The sequence below is a fragment of the Oryza sativa genome, chromosome 3 (assembly GCF_034140825.1).
Source record: "Oryza sativa Japonica Group chromosome 3, ASM3414082v1".
Taxonomy (NCBI): domain Eukaryota; kingdom Viridiplantae; phylum Streptophyta; class Magnoliopsida; order Poales; family Poaceae; genus Oryza; species Oryza sativa.
The window spans coordinates 30,274,549-30,301,368 of record NC_089037.1 but is presented as its reverse complement, the minus strand read 5'-3'; the positions used below and the strand labels follow the sequence as shown (position 1 = coordinate 30,301,368).

At 43.1% G+C, this 26,820-nt stretch overlaps 2 protein-coding genes across 2 annotated transcripts; one reads left to right on the top strand and one right to left on the bottom strand.

Moving 5' to 3' along the window:
* Positions 1-17,241: 17,241 nt before the first annotated feature.
* LOC9271618 (uncharacterized) lies at positions 17,242-18,270 on the top strand. The gene has a single exon (XM_015773461.3). It carries the CDS (start codon positions 17,355-17,357, stop codon positions 18,036-18,038), a length of 684 nt encoding a protein of 227 aa, XP_015628947.1. The 5' UTR covers positions 17,242-17,354; the 3' UTR covers positions 18,039-18,270.
* Positions 18,271-19,003: 733 nt separating this feature from the next.
* Positions 19,004-22,631, bottom strand: LOC4333950 (BTB/POZ domain-containing protein At3g05675). Its single transcript, XM_015772361.3, has 2 exons — positions 21,380-22,631; positions 19,004-19,496 (listed from the first exon to the last, which is right to left on the bottom strand). The coding sequence occupies exons 1-2, from the start codon at positions 22,535-22,537 to the stop codon at positions 19,218-19,220; spliced, it is 1,437 nt and encodes a 478-aa protein (XP_015627847.1). The 5' UTR covers positions 22,538-22,631; the 3' UTR covers positions 19,004-19,217.
* Positions 22,632-26,820: the final 4,189 nt, after the last annotated feature.

Sequence of the window (26,820 nt, the reverse complement as noted above, 5' to 3'; positions counted from 1 at the left end):
CGTATGTCAAACGAGAAAGCTATTAGCATATGATTAATTAAGTTTTTAATTATTATAAACTTAACAAATTTATATATTTGATATTTTAAAGCAACTTCTATATATAAAGTTTTCACACATAACACATCATTTAGTAGTTTGAAAAACGTGCTAACGGAAACCGAAGTAAAATCGGAATGGTTAGTGAGAAAAGTGTTAGAATTATAGTAATAAGTGTGAAAGTATTATGTGATATGGTGTAAGGCCCTGTTTAGATCCTCCAAAATGGGAAAAGTTTTGCCATTTTGTAGCACTTTTTGCCATTTTGGATCTAAATACTAGTAGTAAAAGTTGGCAATTTGGCATTTGGCATTTGCTAGTCCATAGTAGCAAATTGTGCCAAAAAGTGCTTTGGGACCACTCCCTCTCTCTTTCTCTCTCTCACTTTAGTGCTAGAATGACAAAACTTTAACATGCAGTACTTTTGCAATGACAAAACTTTTGCCACCAAAACTTTTACCATTTGCTATTCCAAATGGATCTAAACAGGCCCTTAGGGCAGCCACAATGTGGCCATAAGAAGACGCCATAAGGTTTTATAGTGACCATATATATTGTGAAACAAAGCCATAAGGCATTAAATGCAAAAGAAAGCTTTAAGCTTATGGCTTGACCACAAGCAATAAAATAATAGGGTAAAATGAATGTGAGGATGAAAAATTTACATGGCTAATAAAAGAAGTACTAGAATAGTATATTGTGGGACCCATCTTAAAGGTTACTCTTGCTTTAAACATTGTGGTAATAACTATAAGAATAATGGGACCCACCTTAATGCTACTTATGATCATAAACATTGGAGACTGCTAAGAGCAGGTTTAATAGTGGAGTAAGCATCAGCTCCAATTTACATCCACGTCATTCAAAGCATCTTGACAGAACCATTTTTTATGTATGTGTGGGACCACCAGGATTGCTCCCTTTGGGCCATATTAGAATACTGACATGCAGCAGTTCGTAGATTGGGGAATTGGCCTAGGCGCTTGTGCTTGGCCGGCTCTCATGCAAGCGTCTGCTTTCCTCTCTCTCTCCAACACTTTCTCTCTTCCACGTAGGCGAAGGTTAGCTATTAGTCACTTATTGTACCCGCTCTAAAGAAACTATTTTCTTGGATAGGGAGGCATTTAGTTTACACACGGATTATAACTGGTCGCGTCTGGAAAAATAAGCTCATTTTTGATTTTTTCCGTGCGGGAGCGGCGTCCTCGGCCGCCGCCGACGAGGACGAGGACGAGGAGGAGGCGGCGGCGCCGCCCAATTCTAGGTTTTCAATTTTTTAATTTTTTAATTTTTTAGGATTTTTATTTTTCCGTGCGGTGTGCCACCCACACGCAAAAATCACGATTTTCTCAGACCCCTGGGTGTGTGCGGGTAGCCCACCGCACGTGAAAATTAAATTTAACCACATAGAAAAACCGTTCTCCTAGTAGTGGACTGAGCTAATGGAAGCTTAAATATTTCATAAATTATATATATACTACCTCCGTTCCAACAAAATCATCGTTCTAGATTATTTAGCAAAGATTAGGGTTTAGGAAAAATCACTATAGTGCCTTCTATTAAGTAATATATGGTTAGTACTTGAGGATAAGATGGAGAACATTTTAAATTAGAGGTGATTGATGTTACAAAAGATACTCCCAAAATGACAAGCTTGTTTGGACGAATTTTCAATCCAAAAGTGACATGATAAGGTTTATGGAGCTAGGCATGATACTCAAGCTCTAGTTTGCCCATGCCTGATCCTGACCCTAATGGTGTGCACGGTGGACGCACCATACCGTAATATCGTATCATACGAGTGTTGGAATTATAGTAAAGTGTGAAAGTATTACGTAATAGGGTACGATTGATGTGCAATCTAACTCAAGGAGTTGATATTCGAGACATGTGTTTTGATCCCGGAAATCGTGCATGCGAAGTAGCTAGGTTTGTTTATAGAGACAGCTCTATAAGAGCAAGTTTAATAGTATAGGCAATTACTAGCTTCAAATCATCTATAGTTAATCTAATAGCCAATTCATATAATAGTTAACTTCAAATATATACTACTCATTAATAATTGGTCCCACATGTTATGCACACATAACGTTTTGGAGTTCATGCCGCAACTGGCTACAAATCTGTAATCCGCTTATCTTCTCTCTTCTCTTTTATCTTCTCCATATAAGATTGTAGCTAACTTATAGTTTATTATTTTTATTATTGTACCTGCTATAAGCTGTTGAGTTATACGGTTGTATTTGAATTAATCTTATATATATGTGGGCATGTGGGCAGGGGCGGATCCAAAAATAAAAAGTTGGGAGGACTCAACATACTGAGTACACCGATATAAACATATAATCTTAGTATTAAACTATGCTAAAATACTATTATGAGACCTTTAGCACCTCCTATCTTATCAACTATGATGAAAAAATTAAAGGGGGGCTTAGAGGGTATCCATGGGTTTTGTGGGTGTAGGGGGGACTCAAGTTCCCCTGCACCCACGTTAGATCCGCTCCTGCATGTGGCTAACATATATGTGCCAGATATTATTATATTATAAACTCGTATAACTGAAATGTACGATCATGGTTGATGATATGATTTATAAAAGTCTAACGGTATAGAAGTAACATATATAATACATATATGAAAATAGAGTCCATTATATTCCTATCCTTAGCCTCGTTATAGATTATGAGCGACACCAAAAATAAAAGTTAAACCTAATAATAATTTAGGGTTAAAACCCAACAATGAGTATAATAGGAATTGGTATATGCGTTATTGTATCTTCTATTTTAGTCAGATTTCATGCATAACTTTTTTATTAAATGCTTGTTGTATTTTAGATTTAGACTTGTTATAGTGATGTAAAATGGATGAATTTATTATCCCCTTTCCAACTCCAGCTATATGGGATTACGATCCTTTTGTCTTTATTTGAATAAAGTTAGAGGCGAGCGGTGCAGTGATTTTGGGGAGGATGTTCGGATCTCCTATCTTCGGGTGTGTTTAGTTTCTGAAAAAAGTTGGAAGTATGAAGAAAATTGGGAGTTTGGAAAAAAAAAGTTGGAAATTTATGTGCGTAGGAAAGTTTTTGATGTGATATGATGTGATAGAAAGTTGGGAATATGGCGACGAACAGACAATGTTAAGGCCGAGTTTAGATCCAAACTTTTTCTTCAAACTTTCAACTTTTTCATCACATCAAAACTTTCCTACACACAAACTTTCGACTTTTCCATCACATCGTTCTAATTTCAACCAAACTTTCAATTTTGACGTGAACTAAACACACCCTAACTATAAGTTTGAGCAGTAGTATTTACAAAGTTATTAAGGGCTGGTTTGGTTTGAGGCCTAAATTAGCCTTACCAATATTTGGCAATTTCAATAGTGTTTAGTGTCTATTTGGCTTAAAGCCAAATTTTGGCATGCCTAAGAAAATAGGCCATTTCAATAGTTAAGTTAGGCTATTTTGGCTTCAATCCAAACACAACTTTACCTTGCCAAAATTAGCCATGTCAAAACTTATCAAAATTTGGCATTGCCAAAAATTGGTAAGATCAATTTAGACCACAAACCAAACCATCCCTAAATATACTATAGTATTGGACGGTAGCAACTGTAAAAGTACTTTTGTTGACCATCATCATTCTTGCGGTTTTACACAATCATCATTTTTACGGTTCGGTTGATTTGGAAAGAACATTATATTAATAACCACATCAACACGAACATAGATGGAGGTGGCTGCTACATGTATAAGAGGAAGCCTCATTCCGGCGTTCTTTTGTTTTGGTTGGGAACCTTCTCCTTCCGCACAAAAAACGGAGCAAATCATTAGCACATAATTAATTAAATATTAGCTAAAACTAACTTAAAATAGTTTAATATGATTTTTTAAAGCCACTTTCATATAATTTTTTTTAAAAAAAGTATATTGTTTAGTTGTTTGAAAAATGTGTACGTGAAAAACGAGAGAAGATAGAACACACACTAACGAACGCAGCTACTCTTTCTGACGCGAAGACTGTGGTCACAAAATAGATGCTGCGAGAATCAGACCTTAACCCCATAATCAGTTCTTTCCCTTTTTGTTTCTCTCTTTTTGGATCCGTAACTTGAGCTGTTATGCAAACACTCTATTTTATACAAAGACACACAAATCTTATATATATTGCTGAAAAAATAAAACTCCAACGCCCACCGAGTGAATGGCCAAACACCTCCATTCCACTCTACCTCCCACTCCCTCACCTTCCAATCTAGGCTCTATCTACTTAGTCCATCCGTTGCAAAATATAACAATATTTTCTCTACTCCCTTATCTCAACCAAATCGCAATCACCTCGATATCATTCTTTTTTTCCTACTTTCCCATCTCAATCAGTCATAATTATTTTTATTCAAAGTCACATATTTTTTTAATATGCATGAGTATTTTTTTCTCTTAGAAAAATGTTTATGTTTTGTGATTAAGAAAGTAGCCTTGTGTATTAGCAATGTGATGCCTCTGTCGTACTATCCCTTTCCGATCTTGAAGTCGTCGGTTTTCTATGCGCTGTGTGCAGTTGAGAACAGTAGTGCAGTTGAACTAAAGTGAGGATGATCTGGATTCATATTATTTTGACTTGCTAAGAATAATGAGGTGATTAAACAACAATGGATGCTGACAAGAGGATGCTCGTCGGCATTTGCTGCATTTATCTTTCCTTATTTCTTTTCCCCTTCTTGCTTCTTGGCAGCACGTGCATTATACATTCATATCTGTCACTAGATGCCAATCAGAAGCATCTTGGTTTGGGTTTCCATGTTCACTGCTACTACTAGCAGTACAAAATTGTTATTGTGCAAAAGGGCAAATAGTGGTCGAACCGGAAACAAAGCATATGTTCGCGTTTCTAAGTTCTGATCACGAAGTATTATATCCATCATCAAATATAATAATTTAGTATTCCCTTTGTTTTAAAATATTATTATAAATCAGATATTAGATGGGATCTAGCAAACTTAAAAGAAGATTGTGGACAGTTAAGTCTTCAGCATTGTATTGCTGAAGAATCATCTTTTAGCTGTGCAAAATTGAGCATTATAACCGAAAACAGTTCGGTATTTTAATTATCATTGCTTTCTTGTTGTAAGATTGTAATACTGCTTGGCGTAATATTGCTTCCAGCCTTCCAGCAAGTTGAACCGATCGCATTAAAATAAGGAGAAATTTTAACAAATAGCATTGACAAGCGTTCAATTCTACGCTTTTTGGCCATTAACGAGAGCAAGTTTTCTACAAAATGCTATCATATGGACGAATTTTGTCTAAGAAATATCACCGACGTCATATTTCCATCCATCGCACTGTGTTTGCTCACATGAAAAATATCATTTTAACCTTATGAGCAGACCATTTTCTGTTCAATAAGAAGATAGAGACTGAGATAGAGATAGAACAATAGCATGGGCTATATACAGTTTGAGATGGTGACAAGAAAAAGATAGCAAGAGCAAAATTTTGGATGGGCTATATACTGTATGAGGTGATGCATCGATGCCAAACCAATAAATAATTCGATGCCAAACAAATTTCGTTCGACGGATGCATGCCATCGGCCATCCCCGCAGCATCTGCAGTACTTGTGCCGCTCGCTGACACCATATGGTTTCGTTGCGATGAACCTTAACTGGAATTCAATTTTGTGTAATAACCACTCCGCTATATATCCTCACATATTAGCTAATTAATTGAGAGATGGAACGGACTTACGGACACTCCGTGCATAAGAGCTGATGAGAAGCAACGGTTTTCCTTTTAGTTTTTCTAGAAACAGTACAAACGTAGGGTTCACAAGGTATACACACTCACTTCTATGAACACACACTTTATTTGTATAAACATATCGGAAGAAGCCCCGGTTTTCTGTTTTGACACAAGCTAGGAAGGAACTAATGCTCATGTGTCTCCACGGAAACAAATCAGCAATTTAAGGTGTGATACTTCATTGTCAAAAACGGAAGTTGATATGATGTACACAAATATATGGTGGATGATGTCACGCGTTATGAAATATTGATGAATTATTTTCTTGTGCAAGTATTAAACCATCCTATGATTTATGTTTTATGGCACACTGGTAGTCTTTGCTTGCGATTTATTTTTCTTTTTGTGTGGATTTTCCTTGAGATTTTGGATTTGTGTAACTGTGAATCGTCACACCTGACAACAATTAATATAGGTCCTGTTGCTGTGAAGAAACTTATGATTTCTAAAGGAAATCCAGCATTAACATAGCATCGGTAGTGGAGAGAGGAGGCTCCTTTGACGTAGACCACTTACATGTGGGCTCATGATAGTGGGACTCACATTTCTCTGACTTTCCATAAGAGAGAAGCTACACTGTAATGGAGTAATAAAAACCGAGCTACTTCCGAGCTCGTCCGCTCTATCTTCTTTTTTTCTTCCTTTTTGGAGCTGTGAATTTTTGAAAGGCAACTAGCAAACGAGCAATGTAACCTTAAGTCATTATCGAAATATTAAAGCACGTCGGTATACGAGATTAAATAACTGTACAAGGTTCATCAGGTGGTTGGTCGGTAGTCGGTACAACCTCAAAATTGAATAGAATTTGCCAGTGACTGCCTCATCGATCGGGAGGAAACAGTGACGGTGACAATCCGATGAAACACCATCAAGCACCGATAGATTACCGAAAAATCAATGAGCAATTTAGCAACTCAACACTACCAAAAAACCAGATTACACCTGACAGCCACAAATGTCAGGAAAAAACCATTATCACGCCAGGGAAATACATCCTGCCGTGGTACCATCAGGAAATCCTGTTAGGACTGGTTTGTCGGAGAAATTTCAATTTGCCAAACAGTCGTCTTCAGGATAATTAATCCTGACGTAGATAGCCGTCACAAGTGTGTGCCGTTTGGAAAATACAAATATTAGTGAAGCTGCACCTCCAGCACCTATGCCCACCAATGTTCACAATACATAGCACACATAGATGCACCTAATATCAGGATCAATATTTCATAAGAACACAAGTATCAATGGCCGTACTAATAATTCATTAGATCATTCACATGTAAATTAATCCCAAGCTCAGGTTTAGTATTTACAATATAACGCACGAACCACCAACATCTGGAATTTACATGACAGTAGTTTTCACCTCTAAATCTGATCTATCTCAAACCAAAACAGAAAGACCGGGAGTTCGTCATTCCGAGTAGCACAGCTAGTAGCACCGTGCAGCTCAAACTACAATTAGAGTTTTTCGATGATTGACGAAAGGTTGATAGTGAAATCGTCATTGATGGAGCCTGAACAGCTAGGGGCATTCCTACGTTGATCTTCCCGAGGATTCCGAGTTTATTATCTAATTATAACTAATTTATATCATATTAATTAGTATATATACTTAGTATGTATAAAACCCCGAGCAGCGACGGAGCCAAGGCATGGCCACCACGGCCAGGTGCACGGGCTGCGCTGCGTATAGTTGTTGATTAGTACTTGATACTATGTAATTATTTGCTAAATTAGTTAATCAAACTCACATGAAACCTAATCTTATGTGTCCGTTTCAATGGTTTATAATCCGTAGAGTTTTTATGAATTATTATGTACTATTAAGTTTGCTCGGGTTTAAGTAAATTTTTTGGATCCGCTACTAACCTCGGGTATTTTTTTGTTATGGGTTCACCACCTCGAATAGCTGCCCAAACTGCTCAGGAGTTGACTCCGTCACTGGTTTCACTTCACTTGCTAAAGAAAAAAGAATTCTAAAACTCCCTTACTGAAGAAAATGTTTGAAACTGAAATGAAGGTTGTCTGCAGAAGTGCAGATTAGCAACACAAAAACACACACATGTTATGCGCCGAGTCGTCGTGCCTGCATTTCCACCGTGTTTAGATCCAAAGTTTTTCTTCAAACTTCCAACTTTTCCATCACATCAAAACTTTTCTATACACATAAATTTTAAACTTTTTCGTCACATCATTCCAATTTCAACCAAACTTCCAATTTCAGCGTGAACTAAACACAACCTTCCTATAGCCGCGAATTCCTGGACCTTAACCCACGCGCAATTGCATCATCTCTCCCAAAATAAGAGGCATGGTGGTGGCCGAGCGGTGGGTGCCACAGGCGGACATCCTGGTGCACCGCACGGTGGGCAGCTTCCTCAGCCATTATGGCTAGAACTCGATGCTGGATGCCGTCTCCGTCAGTGTGCCACTCGCGATGTGACCGCTGTGTGCTGAGCAGTTCCTCAACGAGACGTTCCTCGTCGACGTGCTCCGCGTTGGTGTGCGGGTACGTGAGGCTGCCAGCAAGGCGGCCACGGAGGCTGTGGCGAGAGCGGTGGTCAGGCTGATGAATGACGACGACAACGACGCCGCCGCGGCGAGGAAAGTGAGGGTGGCCGAGCTCAACGTCACGGCGCGCGGCGCGGTGGCCGAGAGCCGATAAATCAGCTCAAAGCGTTACACCGTCACGACACAGACAAACGGATGGAGTGACAAGGGATTGCCTCACATGATGCGTGCTAGTAGTAAACAAATACTCGATTCGATCAAGGAAATTCATTGGAGAATTTGTACAAGTTCGTGCATATACAGAAAAAAGAAGATCAAGGATTAATTTATATAAGTTCATAAAAACACAAACGGAAATATATTCACAACCACACCCAACATTCCGTTCTTTACCATACATTATACGTTCAAGATATTGAACTTAAAAGTTACCAGAAAAGAGCATGTGTGTTACATCGGGAAGAAAAGATGAGAAAATTGAGGATAAGGTAAGAAAGATTTACATTATGTAATTAACTAAAATACAAATTTTCTGGAATACTTGGTATTTTTTAAATAGGTAGATGTTTAAATTAATTTAAAAGTAAAGTAAGTGTGGAAAATAAAAATAATATGGCTAAATTTATTTTTATTAAGCTCTCCAAAGTTAGTTACACTCTCTGAAATTTTTAGAGCTGCTAATTTTAATAATACAAATATCATTTCAGTATTTATTTAAATAAAAACCCTCCTTACACTCTGGGCCATTTTTAGCCCATTGTCTCCCTCAGCCCACGACCGAGCCGACCTGCTTTCATCTCTTCTTCTCCCCTCAGAATAAGTTCACCTTTTGTCCCTCATCTTGACATCGAGTTTAAATCTCATCACTAAACCACAAAACCGGATAGAACACATCTCTCATATTTCAAAACCGGTGTAAATATAGAAGGTGGTTTTGGGTGACGTGGCACAATAAACAAAAATAAAAAAAAAACCATGTGGGATCCACCTGTAAGTGAAACAACAATCTCCCTTTTTCCCCATGCTCCGAGCAAGAGCAGCGTCCGGCGGCTTGCAGTTGTTCACGATGACGTCCAGTTCGTCCACCTCTGCGGCCGATGTGGCGCGCCGGTGCCCATCGAGCGACGACGTACGTGCTCCGCTTCCCTGTTGTCGGCGCCAGCTTCACCATGTACACCGGCGGGCCTCTTGTCGAGGCCTTCCATGTCGCCGCCGCGGTCGAAGTCGCGGACGTGGCTTCGTCTGGTTGCAGCACAGGCATGGCAGGCACGAGCGCCATCACGACGGCCAAGGCGAACAGCGTGGCGAACACCATGGGCACCTCTTGGACGAGCTGGCCTCCATCTGCTCGCGCTTGCACGACTACCGGTCGGAGGTCTGCACATAGGAGAGGTTATTGGTTGCTGCCGAACTTGCCGACGTCAAACTTTCGAAACACCTTCAAGGTCGTCGTTCCCGGAGATGGTCGACAACCTTGAGAACGGGAGAAGGCGTTGTGCGCGAGGCGGAGCTCAAGAAGGGATGCCGCCGGAGATGACGAATGTTCGTGTTTCGTGCATGCAGTCGACAGCAGCAGGGATGCGGCAGTGTCACTGGAAGTGGAACACGACGCTGCTGCTACTTCTTCTTGTGCCACTACAACTTTAATGAATCCTACTCCTATATATGCAGCGCCAACGAACTCTCTTGTATTCTCTGTTGCTACGTCGACAACAGCAACAACGGAAAAAAAAATGCTGTGCAGATCGGCTTCAAACGAAGCGCGGTGCATACCTGACTTAGATGGGCGACGCGTGGACGAGCGAGCAATCTGACGGCGCCCCCTTACGGCTCCATCCGCATCAAGAGAAGGCTCAGCTCGGCTCGCTCACGACTTCGTGTTCCATCAGCACCAAGAGAAGGCTCAGCTCGGCTCGCTCGCGATCTCGCGTCGACTCCCACTCGAGCGATCGGCCGGCTTCGCTTTGCGGCGGCAAGGACGGCGCCTGACGCGGACTCAGCTCCCAGCAAAAGCGACCTTTTTTCGGCTTCGTCTTCCAGCGCCAGATCGAAGACAGGAGAAGGTCGACCTAGCCGCCGGGATTCGCCTGCCGTAGTGGACCCGTTTCTCTCACCTGTGCGTGCGAACGACGTAGTCGCCTGGGATCGTGGAGCCGATGAGGAGCAGAAAATACAAATACATGTATGCTCGACTCGAAAGTATTTTCTGGAAGACACTGCGAATGAAAATAAATTATGGTGTAACATAATAAAAGAGTACAGTTAAGGAACATAGTGCAACATGTAAATGGAAATAAAATCTAAAGCCATCCAACTTGAGGAATGATCAAAGCTAGCTTGTGCAATCTATAGCATATATATAGTCACAGATCAACTAATAGGAAGAAACATGACTATCGATCAAATAACTAGATGAGCGATTAAATTACATGCATACGCCTAGATGCCATGGCCTCCAGGTATAGAAAATACTTTCTGGTTACACTTATGCATGATCAACAATATTGTTTGAGAATGATTTATCTTCTGGACATCACATTCCAGGTTTGACCTTCAAGATTTCAGATTACATAATTCAGTTTTCATTTTAATTTGAAAGGAACCAGACAAACAATCACAATCTTTTTTACACATCAATCCATCACATTCTAGATTACATAACACCAAAGATGCCGTATAGTTCATAAGCTTTTGTCATTGCTGCAAACAGTCCACTCAGTGCGAGCGATACATCATACATCCCATCACTTTCAGCAAGACTAGCTGAGGTCTGAGGAACTAATTTGGTTAAACAATAGCGAAATTGCAGAAACCAACACCCCAGCATTTTGATGAAAGACAGAGAGACATGGGCAAATGATCAGACATATCAACTACTACTTTCTTCGTTGCTTGACTTCCGGCGACGCGTTGCATTGCAGATTTGCAGTCCAGATCGATGCATGTTCTTCCATAGCCTTCTGCTCGTCCTCGCCAACCCAGCCGCTGTGGGCCTATGGCCTTCACCGAAGGCGCCCGATGCCCCTGGCCAGGAGGGAGGTAGAGGGGAACACACCTCGTGCTCGCTTTAGCTGACCCAGCCGCCGCCGCCGTCACCAATGGCGCCCGTAGCCAGGGGGGAGGCGCGCGGAGGGGAACACAGGGGAGGCGGCGACGACGGTAGCAGGCGAGAGAGGTGACCGCATCGGTTGTTGAACGGAGGGGATTACCGGCTAGCCGACGGCGCCGAGGAGAGACGATCCAGATAGATGAGGCGAGATGGGGAAGGAGATCGCGACGGCGGCGGGGGAAAGAAAAGCGGAAGAAAAGGATGCGAGCGAGTCGCTAAGCCAGAGCCAGTCCATTCCTCACGCTCGGCTCGATGCGCGCTTTTGGTTGTGGGAGTCGACATGAGCGAGCTGAGCCTTCTCTTGGTGCGGATGGAGCTGCGCAGGGGCGCCGTCGGATTGCTCCCTCGTCCATGTGCCGCCCATTTAAGTCGGGTATGCACGCTGCGGGTTTTGCAGCCGGTCTACGCATAATTTTTTTTCCTCAACAACACACATATTGGCCCCCTCTCCTTCCTCTCCTCGTGGTTGCCGACAAGCACGGCGGTGACCCAGATCGAGGTGTCGACGCTCGCCCTGCCCTGCCCGCCGTCGCTCTTATCCGCTGCTCCTTGCTCGGAGCAGCAATGGCCGCCGCCTGACAGGAGCGAGAGGGGATAAAAAGAATATAACTTAGGCCGAGTTTAGTTTCAAACTTTTTCTTCAAACTTCCAACTTTCCCATCACATCAAAACTTTCCTACACACAAACTTTCAATTTTTCTATCACATCGTTCCAATTTCAATCAAACTTTCAATTTTGACGTGAACTAAACACACCCTTACATAGTTACATGTGGGTCCTATGTGGTTTTTATTTTTTTATTTTGCTTATTGTGTCATGTCAGCGCTACGTCACCTAAAACCATCTTCAATACTGCTTTGGCCTTTGGGACTATATTTGCACCGGTTTTGAAAGATGAGGGATGCGTTCTTCCCGGTTTTTGCGGTTTAGGGATGTATTTCAAACTCAACGTCAACATGAGGGATCTCAAGTGAACTTATTCCTCTCCCGTCGGCCTCGGCCCGCAATCACGTATCCAGCCCAGCAAGCAACCAAAAGTCTACTAATCCCCCCATGTCCTCTAACTGTGTTGTGGACCCATCGCTACAGTATCTTCCCCTACCTCCGTCGAGGTTCCTCATCTTCCCGATGCCTCCCTGAAGCCACCTCCTCTGTGAAATCCGATCGTATCTTTGGAGATAACTAGCTGGGTGACCCGCGCAATTGCGCAGCTAGCACCCAAACAAAATCATATATTGTTTTAGTATGATTTTACTTAAAATTTATTAAATAGCTATCTCATTGTCTTAAGACTTTAAAAGACCAAACCTTATCATTCTCGTGTTTCTAATTATATAGTTTTTAAAAGTCACACCAGTTGCTACTCCTTATGTCATCTTTTTCTTTATTTGCTTGTTCGATCTATCACTATTTCTATTTATTCTTCTTAGAACCTTTAAAAATTAGATTTTATAGTTTTTAGAGTTTATTGTCACGTTGGGTTTCGTTTTTATAATTTCTAGATGTCCCGTCAAACGTTGTCATTATACTCCTCTACGGCCCGTCCACTGTCTCTTCTCTTTATTGATATTGAGATTTTAAAAATCGAACATAATTATTGTTTGTGTTCATTTTTACTTTCTAGAAGTCCCGCCAAACCGTTAGTGGCTTTGCCATTGTACTCCTCTTCGGTTCGTCCGCTGCCTCCATTCTTTATTGTCATTGAGATTTTAAAATCGAACATGATTATCATTGTTTTTTTTATTTTTTAGAAGTTCCGAACCTTTAAAAATTGGACTTGTAATTTTATTTTTTTATAATTTTTAGAAGTCATCAAACGATGCCACTATGCCCCTGTACAGCCCGTCCGCCGCCTACTCTTAATTGTCATTGTGATTCTAAAAATCGAACATAACTATCGTTAGAATTCATTTTTTATTTTCTAAAAGTCCCGTCAACCGTCGGCGGCTCTGCAACTATACTCTTATACACCCTGCCCGGTGCTTCTCATTTTTATTGTCATTGAAATTTTAAAAATCGAATATGATTATCAATGTATTTTTGTCTTTCTAGAAGTCCCAGCAACCGCCTTATTTGTTAGCTTCACCGCCTGCCTAATGTCCCTCCTTTTAATCGTCATTAGGATTCTATTTGGTGTTTTATTAACAATTTTTATATGTTATATCAACCGCCACCACTCTACTCTTTTATAGGCCTGTTACTTAATTTATCTCGTCATGTGTTTTATATGGTCTTTTCTTTCAATAGTTTTTATTTTTATCACATATTTTAGTTAGTTATAAATTATATTCCTAATTGAAATCTTATTTTTCTTTTTCTAATTTCAGAATTTATTTTTTTTAAAAAAATTAGTTAATATTGTACTTCTACTTAAACTCTACTTTTCTTTTTTTTTCTTTTTCTTCGATTAATGTGGGATTTTCTAGTCTCCACAGCGAACGTGGTGTCTCCTTTCAAAGCTGTTTTAATAATATAATAGATAGATTGATTGAGGGGTTTCAATCCTTATTTCCTCCTCTTTCCGTTTTTCTAAGAATTTGAGCAAATCCGCTTCTTATCGACCTAGGAATAAAGCCCTATCCAAACCCTCTTTTTTTTTCTGCTGTACTATGATGCGACATGTATTTCGTCACGCACGCACGTGCGAGAGGGGAGAAGGAATCGAACAATTGGCAGACGAAAATAAGTGCGACGAACGGAAATTTACCAATCTTGGTGAATCTCTCTTATTATACATCCTTGCAGGCACATATCAATGACAGTTAAGAGATACAAATTGATTCGATCAATATGTTAAAACATACTAAAACATACTCGATCATCTTTTTCTTACGTGCTGCATGCCCATATTTACTGGGCCGAAACGGATCGCAACCAGCGACCAAACAGCCTTGTGTTGAGCCCGAATGACGCGCCGGGACGATGGTCTGGATGGTGAAGGTGAATTGGTCGGACAGGCACCGGCGAAGAGGGAGACGTACGCTGGACAAGTACTACAACCGGAAGACGGAAGCTGATCCCTGACCAAGGTGTGTGCAGGAGACTTAAGTGGGAGGTAACTCGATCTATAATTGATCAACTCGATCACAACCTTACGGGAGACAACTGATGCCTCTCGGTCTCGCCTCCGGCGACCGGCGTGGACTAGGCCTACGACCACCCACGCGGTGAGACGCGAAGCAAAGCGGCAAGGACCACGAGTGTGATTGCATCATGTCGATTGCTGCCTACAATCTATTCGATCGGTTTGCTTTGTTGCTTCCAACGTCCAAAATTGTATGTATACACGGCTCATCAGCTTAGCTAGCTCATGGTTAAGTTGGTTACTACTCCAAAGTTAACTTTCATCTCGCTAACTAAGCAAGGTTTAAGCTGCGTGTGCATGGCTGTATGCACATGCTACCGGCAGCTGGCTCGAGTGATGTGGTCCAACCAAATCGCTTGCAACGATGAACATGCCGCCGTCCAACAGCGGATCTCCGGCGTGTTTAGCATCAAACTAATCTGCCTGCCGGTGAATACGGGGGACAACAACTCCTTATCAAACCGGTCACCCAAGATTCAGTGGGCTACATGCACGGAGTGCAGCCTGCAACCGTACCATTCCCCGGGGATTATTACATGTTAATTACGCCAATCTAGGAGAGGATCATCATGCCGATCAGATGTGCCTTCGCTACAGTTATCTTTAATTTTCAGGACACAATGACGAACTGGGCCGGGTGATTAATTAGTACTCCTACGCGATTAACGAGGCTGATCATGCTAAGCATATGAGATCCTTTTCCCTATTAATTCAGTCTTAAGATCAGTACATTATTGACCAAGAGTGGGCCTTGTGGCGTGTAAAGGCAGCGAAGCCAGCGTGCGAGCACGGCATCGACTGCCTGCATCGACGCCGACTCGCCGCGTAAAATCCTTTCTCGTTTTCTTAATCTGCTTGGTCTAATCCAAGCAGATGCCATATGCAACTATAATATAGTTTCGGCTTAGCGTTGGAGGACTAGAAATACCAGATTACCAGATCCTATAGAGAGATAATCGTCTCGTGGTTTTGGCATTTGTTTAGCGACACGAGGCGTCCCCAGAGATCGTGACCACCGTCATGTGGAGTGGCCAGTTAGCGATCGAGGAGTGCTTAATTTGATCCATTCTGTCTAGATCCAATGATCGTACAAAATAGGGTTTTTGATTAGCTCAACTGGAAATTTGTTATGTTTGTATTTTGCAACTGGGGTGAAAGGCGAGTGGTCCTTTACTGTCGATAATTCCGGAGGTGGTATATGTACTCTCCCCATTTACATATATATAATTGACAACAGGTTCATGAACCGAATCACTTAAAGAAAGGGACCAAAGATTTTTCCCTTTTTTTCACGAAAACCATTGACTAATGGTGAAATTTGTCAGAAAATTTCAAAAAAAAGTTCTAAAATTCAATCTATTTTTTTAACTCAACTGAAAAGTGAAAACCGAGCACTTTTTCCCGAGCCGGTTCAAAAAGTCCAATTTTCACGGAAACCGCGTTTTGTTAAACCTAGTTGACATAACCATCACTAATATATTTCTACGTAATTATTTACTCTACTTGCAATATTTGTGAAGTGGAAAAAATAGGCAGTCCATGATATTAGTCATTTACCCCTTTCATTAGTCTACGTTGTAAATGAAAAAAAAATAAAAGAAAAATACGCTTTTGAAAATTAGTTTCACAAAACTATATATCTACATTTCATTTTCACATATCGTCTCACAAAACGACGGTTTTAACTCTCTACTAAACGCTCTGATGTTTGAACTACCGTGAATACAAAATGGAAAAAATGAATAAACCAAATAAAGAATAGTTTATAGGCATGTGTTGCCAATGGTTAAAAGTCAATGCTAAAAATAAACTACAATAATAAAAACCTCAAAATCAACTCTAAAATTAACAAATGAAATTTAAAACTTAAATTTCGGTTATGGCTGATAAGCGGAGAAGCGGATGTCGTTTAGTGAGATGTGTTGAAACTTGAAATGTGATTTTATATTCCCTTTTGTATAAATTTGCAACACAAACAGAAGTACTACCTGGGATATAATGCGGTCAGAGTTCAGGACTTGACCAAGTTCGTTCCTGCCTCCTCCCGAAATTCGCAAGTGTCACTAGTTAACGCACACTTTGTGTACTACCCGGCCTCTCTGATGATCACGATATGGGCCTGGTGTAGTTTCTAATTTTTTTTTCAAAAACATCACATCAACTTTTTTATATATACGTGAAGCATTAAATATAAATAAAATAAAAAAACTAATTACACAACTTACATGGAAATCGCGAGACGAATCTATTGAGCCTAATTAATCCATGATTAACCATAAGTGCTGCAGTAACCACATGTGCTGTTATGAAATTAGTTTGTTCATTCGTGTTAAAAACCCTTTCTGATATCCGGTCACGTCTGATGTAACTAAAAAATTTTCTTTTCACCAAGTAAAGAAGGCCATGGCTTGCCGTTTCTCCGCCGTCAAAACTGTCCAAATCCACCTACGCGCCCCGCCCTCGAACGCGCACGCCACGGCACGCGACGCGAGCCAAGCGGGCGCGTCTGCGCGTGGCTGGATCACCTCGCCACGGCGCCCACCACCACCACCACCACGACCCCGACCTCCGTGCGCGCGGGTCAAACGCCCACACGCTTGAATAAAAACGCGATTTCGCGAGCCAAAAATCCTTGTCAAACTTGGCATTCCCCAGCTTTTCCCCCCATTCCCCCTCCCTCTCTCGCCATCCATTTGCACCCCCATCATCACTTGCGCAAAATTTATACTCCCAACGCGAGATCGCGAGATCGGGAGAGAGAGACGGTGCATGGTTTGTGGCGCCAGTAGCCGAGATAAATATGGACGTCCTGGTTCACACGGAAGATGACGAGGAGGAGCAGCAGCAGCAGCAGCAGCTGGAGGAGGAGAAGCGCTACGGCGGCGGAAGCGGCAGGGGATCGAGGTTCAGGGCGCGGCGGCAGAGGCGGAGGGCGGGCGGGGGCAGCCACCAGCAGCTGCTGCTCATGGACTGCGTCGGCAGCGGGAAGGAGGGCGGGGCGTCGTCGGAGGAGACGGTGCCGCTGCCGGAGTACGAGCGGCTGTCGCAGTCGGCGCGGCTCCCCGACGACGCGGACCCGCTGATGAAGAGCGACGCCCCGGCGCCGCCCGCGGAGAAGCTGCCGCAGCCGCAGACGCCGACGCCGACGGGGACGCCGAAGCTGCAGGCGGCGGAGCGGAAGGCGCAGAAGCCGGCCAAGGAGCCCCCGTCCCCGCCGCGGTCGCAGCAGCCGAAGCCGGCGGCGTGGAGGCTCATCGAGTACGTGCGGTCCAGGAACAAGTCCGGCGGCGGAGGAGGCGGCGGCGGCGTGGCCGCCGGGTGCAGCTCCTCCGACGGCGACTCCAAGAGCTCCGACGGCGAGAAGGAGGCCGAGGTCGACGGCGAGGACGGCGGCGGCAGCAAGGACAAGAAGGACAAGAAGAAGAAGCGCTCGTCGTGGCTCCCCGATCCCGACCGCCGGTGGCCGGTGCAGGGCTTCTACTAGCTCGCCGTTGCACGCCATGGCTCTCACCGTCCCGTCGGCTCGTCGTCGCCGCAGCTCGTCGCACATGTGTACAATTCGGTGCTAGAATTCATGGCGTGTCACTCGTGTCTTCCTCTTCTTCGTTCCAATTTTTCTTCCATTTTTTTCTTTCTTTCTGTTTTTTCTCCTCCTCCTTTGTGTAATGTCGATGTGAAGGAAGACGACGAGATAAAATCTCTCAAATTTGGCTTGCTTTTGGCCACTTGTATTTTGGGTTGGGCTAAGTATCAACCTTCCCAACGTAATGTACTGTAATAATGTAGAAAACGTGTCCTTGGCGAGTGAAAGATGAGAGCGTCTTAAATCTTTAATCTCCTTTTAGATTAAAACTCAGGTTCATAACAACTTCCATAATCACTGTCCCTTCTAGAACTAAACATTCTGGGTCTTACGTAGAACATGAGACTTGTGCTGAAATAGTGACATTTCGTGCGTAGACCTCTTTCCAGATTTGAATCCTATATTTTAAGGGGAGACTTTAGTTGCTGCAGAGACTAGGAGTTTACCACAGCTATTTTATATGAAAAGAATTCTGAATGGAATGAGGAAGAAACCGAATTCTGACTTTTGAACTTAGTCATGTTCTCCACTAAATGTTCCAGCAAACGAGAAAGAATTAATAAACCAGATCAGAGGATACTGCTTTGCCACGTTGGCGAGAGAATAGCACGAGCAATTCAGTAGTACTATCTGAATTCTTTTGAAGAGAATGGTCTGAATTCTGAAACTCGCAGAACACAAAATATGAGCTTATTTGAGTGATACACCGGGACCGCAATTCTCAGTTGTAGACAAGAGAAACCGATAAACTCACTGGACTGCAGTGTTCTTGCGGCAGATAAACAGAAGAAATCATCAGCTGAATATACATTTGTCGTCAAGTTATATTCACATTCCGAAGGGAAGAACATTGCACGCGTGAATAGTTAGTTTAGTGCATCATTCATCTGCACTTGGGTAACATGTTTCACACGAACAGAAAAATGTTGTTATGTACATATCATATACCTTACATGGCAATAGATAGGGTAGGTAGTACAACAATGTACAGAAACAGCGTTAGGAACTACATTGAACTAGATGTGAGATTTCGCACAAGACAGCACCCACTGTTGGCAGACACTAGCTGCAGCGCTCATCTCAATTTTCTGCACCTTGAGGAGCCCGGCCAGCACGCCTGAACCATGTCTTGAAGGCTGCGATCAAGTGCGGGCAGTCGTCGACGTTGCGAGTCGAGAACCCGAGGCACTGTTGCAGCAACTCCTGAGCATCTGGGACAGGCAAGGTGGAGATGATCTGAAGAAATGTCTCCTCTAGCTCTTGGCAATTTGGTGACTTGTATCCACACTGCATAGGCTGAACCATGTTCCTGCAGACGTTTAGGACAGGAAGCCAACTTCTGACAAGCTTCGTCCTCACCTGAGAAGCAGAAATGTCATATATGTCAGACCCAATTAAACACAAGAACAAAGCTACAAGCGTGTATTATAATGTAGTATGAGCTCTCCATGGAAAATCTGGCAATACTAGACAGAGAGCTACAAGGATATCATCAGATAAAATTGTGTGTTCAGCTATGCCAGAGATCAAGAGGATTAGCTGAGTCCCAAAAAAAACTGTCTCAGCCTCAGGCCACACACCATCAATGTTATGTCAACCAAAACTATCTGTACCATGGTTGAAAATTGAACAGTTCTGATAGTTCATAATTTGATAGTATAGTTTGAGTTGAGCTTTACTTTTTAATTCTTGTGCATATATTCATGAAAGTTCAGGGTTGTAAAATGTGCTTGTCATTGTTGCCATCATACAACTAGATGTTGATTGTGTACCTAGTGGATTGACATGGTACTTAGACAAGCACAATAGCAGATCTGAGCATTTCTTTAATACACTGATCTACGGGAAAAACCCATCTCATTTGGATGACCTGCTAGCTTTTCTTGCCAAAGTTATTCATAAAAGAGCTGGCCTACCATCTGCCAAATGCTTTTAGACCAACTCTGCCTGGCCAGAGAGAAGAAAAAAAACATATACACAAAGGCCTCGCAGTTGAGAGCTTGGCTATCTGAGGAGGCAGGGACATATGCTTTTTTTACTCATAGAGACCCATCAAGTTAAACAACAACACAAGTACAACAAAGTAACCTTTATCCAACTCACAACTCAACCTCTTAAAGTATTACTAATGAAAAATCTTATTGAACCCACCAAACTGATATGCACAGTAATTTCCACATGAATCGAATTTAGATTGATGCATGTCTAGTTTTCTGCTCCTGTACACTGAAAAGATACAATTATTTCAAGTTTTACTGTCTTATTAAACTATAGACCCACCCGAGTTGATCCAACACAGATACACACATAAAAACTTCCAGGCACACTTAAAAGTGAGTTGCAACCAACCAGAGACAGCCATTGTAGATAGTATAGAGGTCAATACAAAGAAACTATCAAACAAGCTGTGAACATGGAATGAAATGATCATACATAAAAATGGTAAAACCATGAGTGATTACAAGCATAGCGCTAAGAAAAAGAAACATGGAATACATTACAGAGGAGCAATAAAAAAATCTGTCCGCAGAACAAAATGATCATAGAAGAAGTATGACAACCTGTGGGAATTGGAAATAACTATCTAGGTACTAACTCTGGGTAAGCTCAATTTAGCCTACTAACTACTTTCAAAATAATATTTGCTCATATGGACATTCGTTCAGTTAGATTTAGCACTTGTTTACTGGATGCAAATTGCAAACAACTCCAAACTAATGCTCAAGACTTCAAGCAACAACCTGGAACTCTTAAAAATGCACATGTATGCACCCAAACTATCCAGAAAAAGCCACTAGTTTATTGCACTAAAAATATAAAGGAATGTCTACACCTATGATCCTCGTGGTAAAATTGTTCCCAAAAACAGTACATAAGTCATGTTTATCCTAACCACGAAACAATGGGAAATAAATGATGATTATGTCCGAAGATAGATTGTTTTAAATGATGCTACCAGATCACAACCACAAGTAACTACTGATTACTCATGAGAACATTCGATTATAAATCATAGCAATGGCTTAGTCAAAATATAGCATTGGATTACTTCTGCAGATGTAACATACTTGTACTAAACAACTCAAACCTATTGATTTGCTTTGCAACAGAAGGAAATAATCAGATTGGAACTAAGCGATCGTTGAACAGATATGCAACACTTGGCATCACAGCATACCTTCATTAAGTACTATCGTGGATGCAAGTTCATAACAAGGCAAATATCAGCTCAGAAGGCTAACCTGACGAGGAACTATTGTCTCCCCATTCACAACCGAATTGGCGAACCTGAGCGTGCATCTGGTAACAAGCACAGGAAGCCCAGGAGTAATATTCTTCCACATATCCACATCATTCAGCAACTTCTGCAGATCAGCAGTCAGTGCAGCCTGCTCACTCCACAGCTTAACCGCATTACCGGCCACCCTCATTTCGACCATCCTCTCGATGAGCCAGAGCAAGTGTCTCACATTCAATACCGCGGACTGCAGGTTCAGCCTCTGTATCGCGTCCCGCTCATCGCTGTCCACCGCGACCCTGAAATCCGGGCTGGCATACTTCCCCATGAGCTCCTTGACAGTCTCCAGCCGTGACAGGAACGCCTCGTCGAGCACCTTCTGGACGCAGTCACGGGAGGGGTAGTCCTTGAGGAGCATCGCGACGAACGCCTTGGTTGCGGCGGGGACCGGGTGCCCATGGATGGCGGAGTGGATCAAGCCGTGCAGCATCGCCTCGGAGGGCGACCTGGCGGCCTCGCCCCCGGCGGCGGAGGCGGAGGCGGCTGGGGGAGGCGTGATCCGAGCGAGGAGGTCGGCAGCCTCATCGGCGGGGAGGAGAGGCGCGATCTCGAGGACGCGGGCCTCCTCGTCGGGCGACCAGGGTACCGCCTCGAGGAACCGCGTGCACGCCTCGACGCACGCGTCGAAGAGGAGCTGGAGCGCGACGGGGAGGATGTCGAGGGCGTCGGCGGGCGAGTGGATGGCGCCGGCGAAGTCGAGGGTGTGGAGGAGGCGGACGACCTCGACGTGGGCGTGGAAAGGGTGCGAGGCAGAGCGCGGAGCGGCCACGGCCAGCGAGAGGTGGCCGTGCCCCCCCGCGGCGGAGGTGGGGGCGGGGCTCCAGCGGTCGGAGAGGAGAGCGGCGAAGTAGCGGGAGCGGAGCAGGGACGCCGAGGAGACGTGGAGGTCGAGGGAGGGGCGGTGATCCTCGCCGGCGTCGAGGTCCGCGTCGTCGTCGGGGCAGGGGTCGAGGTGGAGGCGGAGGACGAGGTCGGCGTTGGGGAAGGAGAGCGGAGGGGAGGAGGCGGAGGCGGCGGCGGCGGCGGTGTGGGGAGCCGGCGAGGAGGAGAGGGTGCTGAGGCGGGAGCTGCTCGCCGAACGCTGGCGCTTGCGGAGGGACATTGCCGGCACGCCGCTGCTCGGCGTAGGGGGAATTGGGGATTTTTTTTTTCCGGTTCCTTTCTCGGGACGGCGGGGAAGAAGGGCGGTGGAGGTTGATGCGTCGGTTGCAGAGTGCAACAGTGTAAAAGATGGGGGAACAGGACAAAGGGAACGGATTAGGATGAGGATCCGTCGATGTGGATAATTACCGAAGGTTTAGGCCTTATAAACCTCTTAAAGTTATTATCTCACATCTTTTTGCTTTTTTAATAAAAACTAGCTTGCTTGCGCGGGCTAGTAACCCTATAAAATTATATATTTTTTATTATGTTTTACTTAAAATTTATTAAATAGATATCTCGTTTTCTTAAGACTTTAAAATATCAAACCTTATCATTATCATGTTTCTAATTTTATAGTTTTTAAAAGTCACCCAATTATTATTCCCTACTTGCTTTGCTCGATATTTCACTGTTTCTATTCACTTTTCTTGGAACTTTTAAAAATTGGATCTTATAGTTTTTAGAGTTCATTGTCGTGTTGGGTTAAGTCCCGTCAAACGCTACCATTATACTCTTCTACGGCCGTCCATTGTATCTTCTCTTTATTATCGTTGGTATTTTAAAAGTCGAATATAATTATCGCTTAGGTTTAATTTTTTTTTTTACTTTTTAGAAGTTCCGCCAAAACGTCAGTGGCTCTGCCACCGTAAATATATTAGATAGATATTTACGTATAGCATTGCTCCTTTCGGAATACATATATTTAAAAGGTTTGTTCTGAATATTGTAAAGATTAAATTTCACAAAACTACATGTACTTTGATCAAATTATCATAAAAGTATAGATTTAACACTAAATTTGTCACAAAGCTACATGTTTAAAATGGAATATCATGAAAACTACAGGTTTAGTTACAATTTAATCACAAAACTTGAACAATTATAAGTCCAACATAACATTAATGCTAACGATTTAAATCCCAAAACATGTAGTTTTGTGATAATTTTATTATTAAATCTATATTTTTGTGATACTTAGCCTTAAACATGTAATTTGTGATAAATTTATTGTTAAATCTGTAGTTCTATGATACATTATCTTAAATCTGTAGTTTTGTAATAATTTTTTTGACAAAAGTTTTGTAATAATTTGACCAAAGTACATGTAGTTTTGTGAAATTTACTCTATTATAAATGATATGGTTAGATTTTATAAATTTCTTTGTCATTTTAAAAGAGCCATTAAGCTTGTGACATGGGATTTTTTTCCCCTTGACATCGCCAAAATCCAAAGAATTTATTGTCCAAAATCCAAAGAATTTATTGTCAAGTTTATACATTAAAAATAATATTCAAATTTATACATTAAAAAGTAATATTTAAAGTAAAATTTTACAAAATTACATATAATTTGACCAAAACTATCGCAATACTACATATTTAAGGCGTATCTACAGATTTTATAGCAAATCTATCATAGAACTGCATATTAAAAAAACATCATAACGTTATAGCTTTAATAAGTTATAGCAAAACTATATATTTTAGCGTTAAATCTTAACACTACCATTACACTTTGTGATAAATTTGCAAGGCCGCAAGTGGTAGCTATCTGGCCAGGATTCTCTTTCCTCCTAGTCCCTTACTCTGGCCAATGATTCATTTTCCTCTCAGGGCATGGAGCCATGGCACACTACCGCGCAGGCTGCTAAGGGATAGACGCAGGCCTGGTGCTGGGGCCGGACGTCAATGGTCCTTCGAACAAACAACGGACACCATGAGCACCCACGATACACCACTCTATGCGCCCGCCGCAAGAAGGGAAGGCAGGCGACTATGCGAGAAATGGGATGTCGATACAAGATGCGCCAATTCTAATAATAATAATAATAATAAGACAAAAAGACAAAGATGCGCCAAAGCGGCCCACAGTGCCTCCTCTGCTCTGGCGCCACTGTCATCTGGGTGGAGCTCCCCGTCCCCATCCTTCCTTGTTCCGCATCCATCGTGCAAAGGGAAGGCGATTGCCAAGCTCGAGCTAGCTGTGGTGAAGGCGATGCAGGATCGGCAGCTATGTTCCGTAGCTATCGTGTGAAGGGAAGGCGATTGCCAAGCTTGAGCTTGCAGTGATGGTGGCGATGCAGCCATGCAGGATCGGCGGGCACTTGGGAAGGTGATTGCCAAGCTCGAGCTTGCAGTAATGGTGGCAATGCGGGATCGATGGAACAGGTGCCCCAGGTGGAGGCCGTTGGTAACGATCTACGTGCAACTTGTTGGCGTGAAGAGGGAGGAGTGGGCGAAGGGGTGGGTGGGGGTGAGGGGAAGAGTTGGAGAGTAGAAGAAGGTGAGTCTTGATCTTCTACTTGTTTTTTATTTTTCTTCTTTTCATTTTAGGATGCCACTAGCAAAACCAGCTATCACGGGTGGAGAGATCGTTTTTACTCCCAGTTTATAATTCTCTGTAGTCCCGGTTTTTTATCTGGGACTATGAATCCGGGACTAAAGATCGTTATATTTAGCCCCGATTCAAATACTCGGGATTAAAGATCGATCTTTACCAACCGGGACTAAAGAAGGCAGAGGCAGTTCCGGTTAGTTTCTTTTTTTTTCATTGTTTCTATTGATACTTACTACTTAATCCCTAACTATTTTCTCTCAAATCGAGTGAGATACATATCCCCGAATCAAACCCCAAATCAAAGTAATATCTCAATACATCAGAGATTATACATCTCAGACCACAGATTCTCAAAAAAGAAATTATACATCTCAATCCATCCAATGAATCACAAATTCTTCATTTCAATACAATGAATCACAAATTCTTAAAAAAAAGAAAGGACAAAAATCCGGCGCTACCGGCCGCCGGCCCGTCCTCCTCTCATGCCCACGGCCGGCGCAGCCGCCGCTGCCTCCCCTCCTCCCCGGTCTCCAGTAGTGTATCTCGGATACACTATTGGTAACTTCAACAGGGACTAAAGATCCCGGAGAGCCCTGACAGCCCATGACAACATGTGAACCGGGACTAAAGATCATATAGTCCCGTTCTGCTTATAAACTGGGACTAAAAACCATCTTTAGTCTGGGTTTTTATTGCAACCGGAACTATTGTGGTTTTTGGCCGACCGAACAAAGATAGTTTCTTATCCAAGACTGAATGTAATATGATTCTGTAAGTTACACCCTAAATTAATTTTTTGATATTACGGTTGGCAACCAGACTTAGGGGCTGTTTAGATGGGATTAAAAGGTTTTAGCCCCGATCACATCTTAGAATTATTAAATGTAGACTATTGAAAAAACCTATTCCATAACTGACGGAGCGTGGGGCTCCCCACCGGGAGACCGCGCAGGCCCCCCTTTGCCGGTTCGGCCGGGGACTCAGGGTGAGATTCTAAGCTCTCTGTATGTGGAAGGTTCACGAGAATGGAAACACACAAGACACGGGCGATGTATACAGGTTCGGGCCGCTGAGAAGCGTAATACCCTACTCCTGTGTTTTGGTGGATCTATGTATGAAGAAGCTACAAAGAGCTGGAGAACCAGAGAGCTCTTACTCTCTCCCTCTCTGATCCTTCTCCATCCGAAAAATCCAATCCCCCTTCTAAGTGGGCAAGGTCCTCCTTTTATACCTCAAGGGGATACCACATGCACCATCTCTCTCTTTTTTGTGGGGACTTATCCTATCTTTTCATAAATGGACGGAGATTTGTATGATTGCCGTCCGAATGACCTTCTGATGGGACGGCCCATACCTACCTCCACTTCCGCCGGAAGCAAGCGCGACGTGGGAACATGGCTGTCTACTGACGACATGACCAGTGTTAGACCAGTCACAAATCGGTCATTCTTGTCCACCACGCGTCAGTTTATCAATCTGCATGTTCGCCCCTCTTCATACAATGTCTTGCTTGTAATGGTTAGGATGAAGCCTGGTATATATCTGACCGGGACCAATGTGCCATCTCCAGGAGCTAACACGCCGGCTCCGGCTAGGGACGAGTGCTTGGAGGCTCTCATCCTGACGGGATGGGGCGAGGCGTGCGTCAGACCGCCTGTCGCCACCTAACCCACGATCTGATCGGTCTGTGACTGGTCACTGACCGGATAAACGAGCGCGCTGCACTGCGTTACATGCGGCGTGACGCGCTCGTCCAAACCACAATAAATGTGGTTAGGTGAGCCCCGCTATGCTCACCTACCTCATATACGCGGCGCAAAACCCACAAGGGGTCGGGGCGCCTCGGCCCTCGGGGCCGAGGCGGGAGCGGTCCGACCCCCTCGGGGAGACAAAGAGGAGGG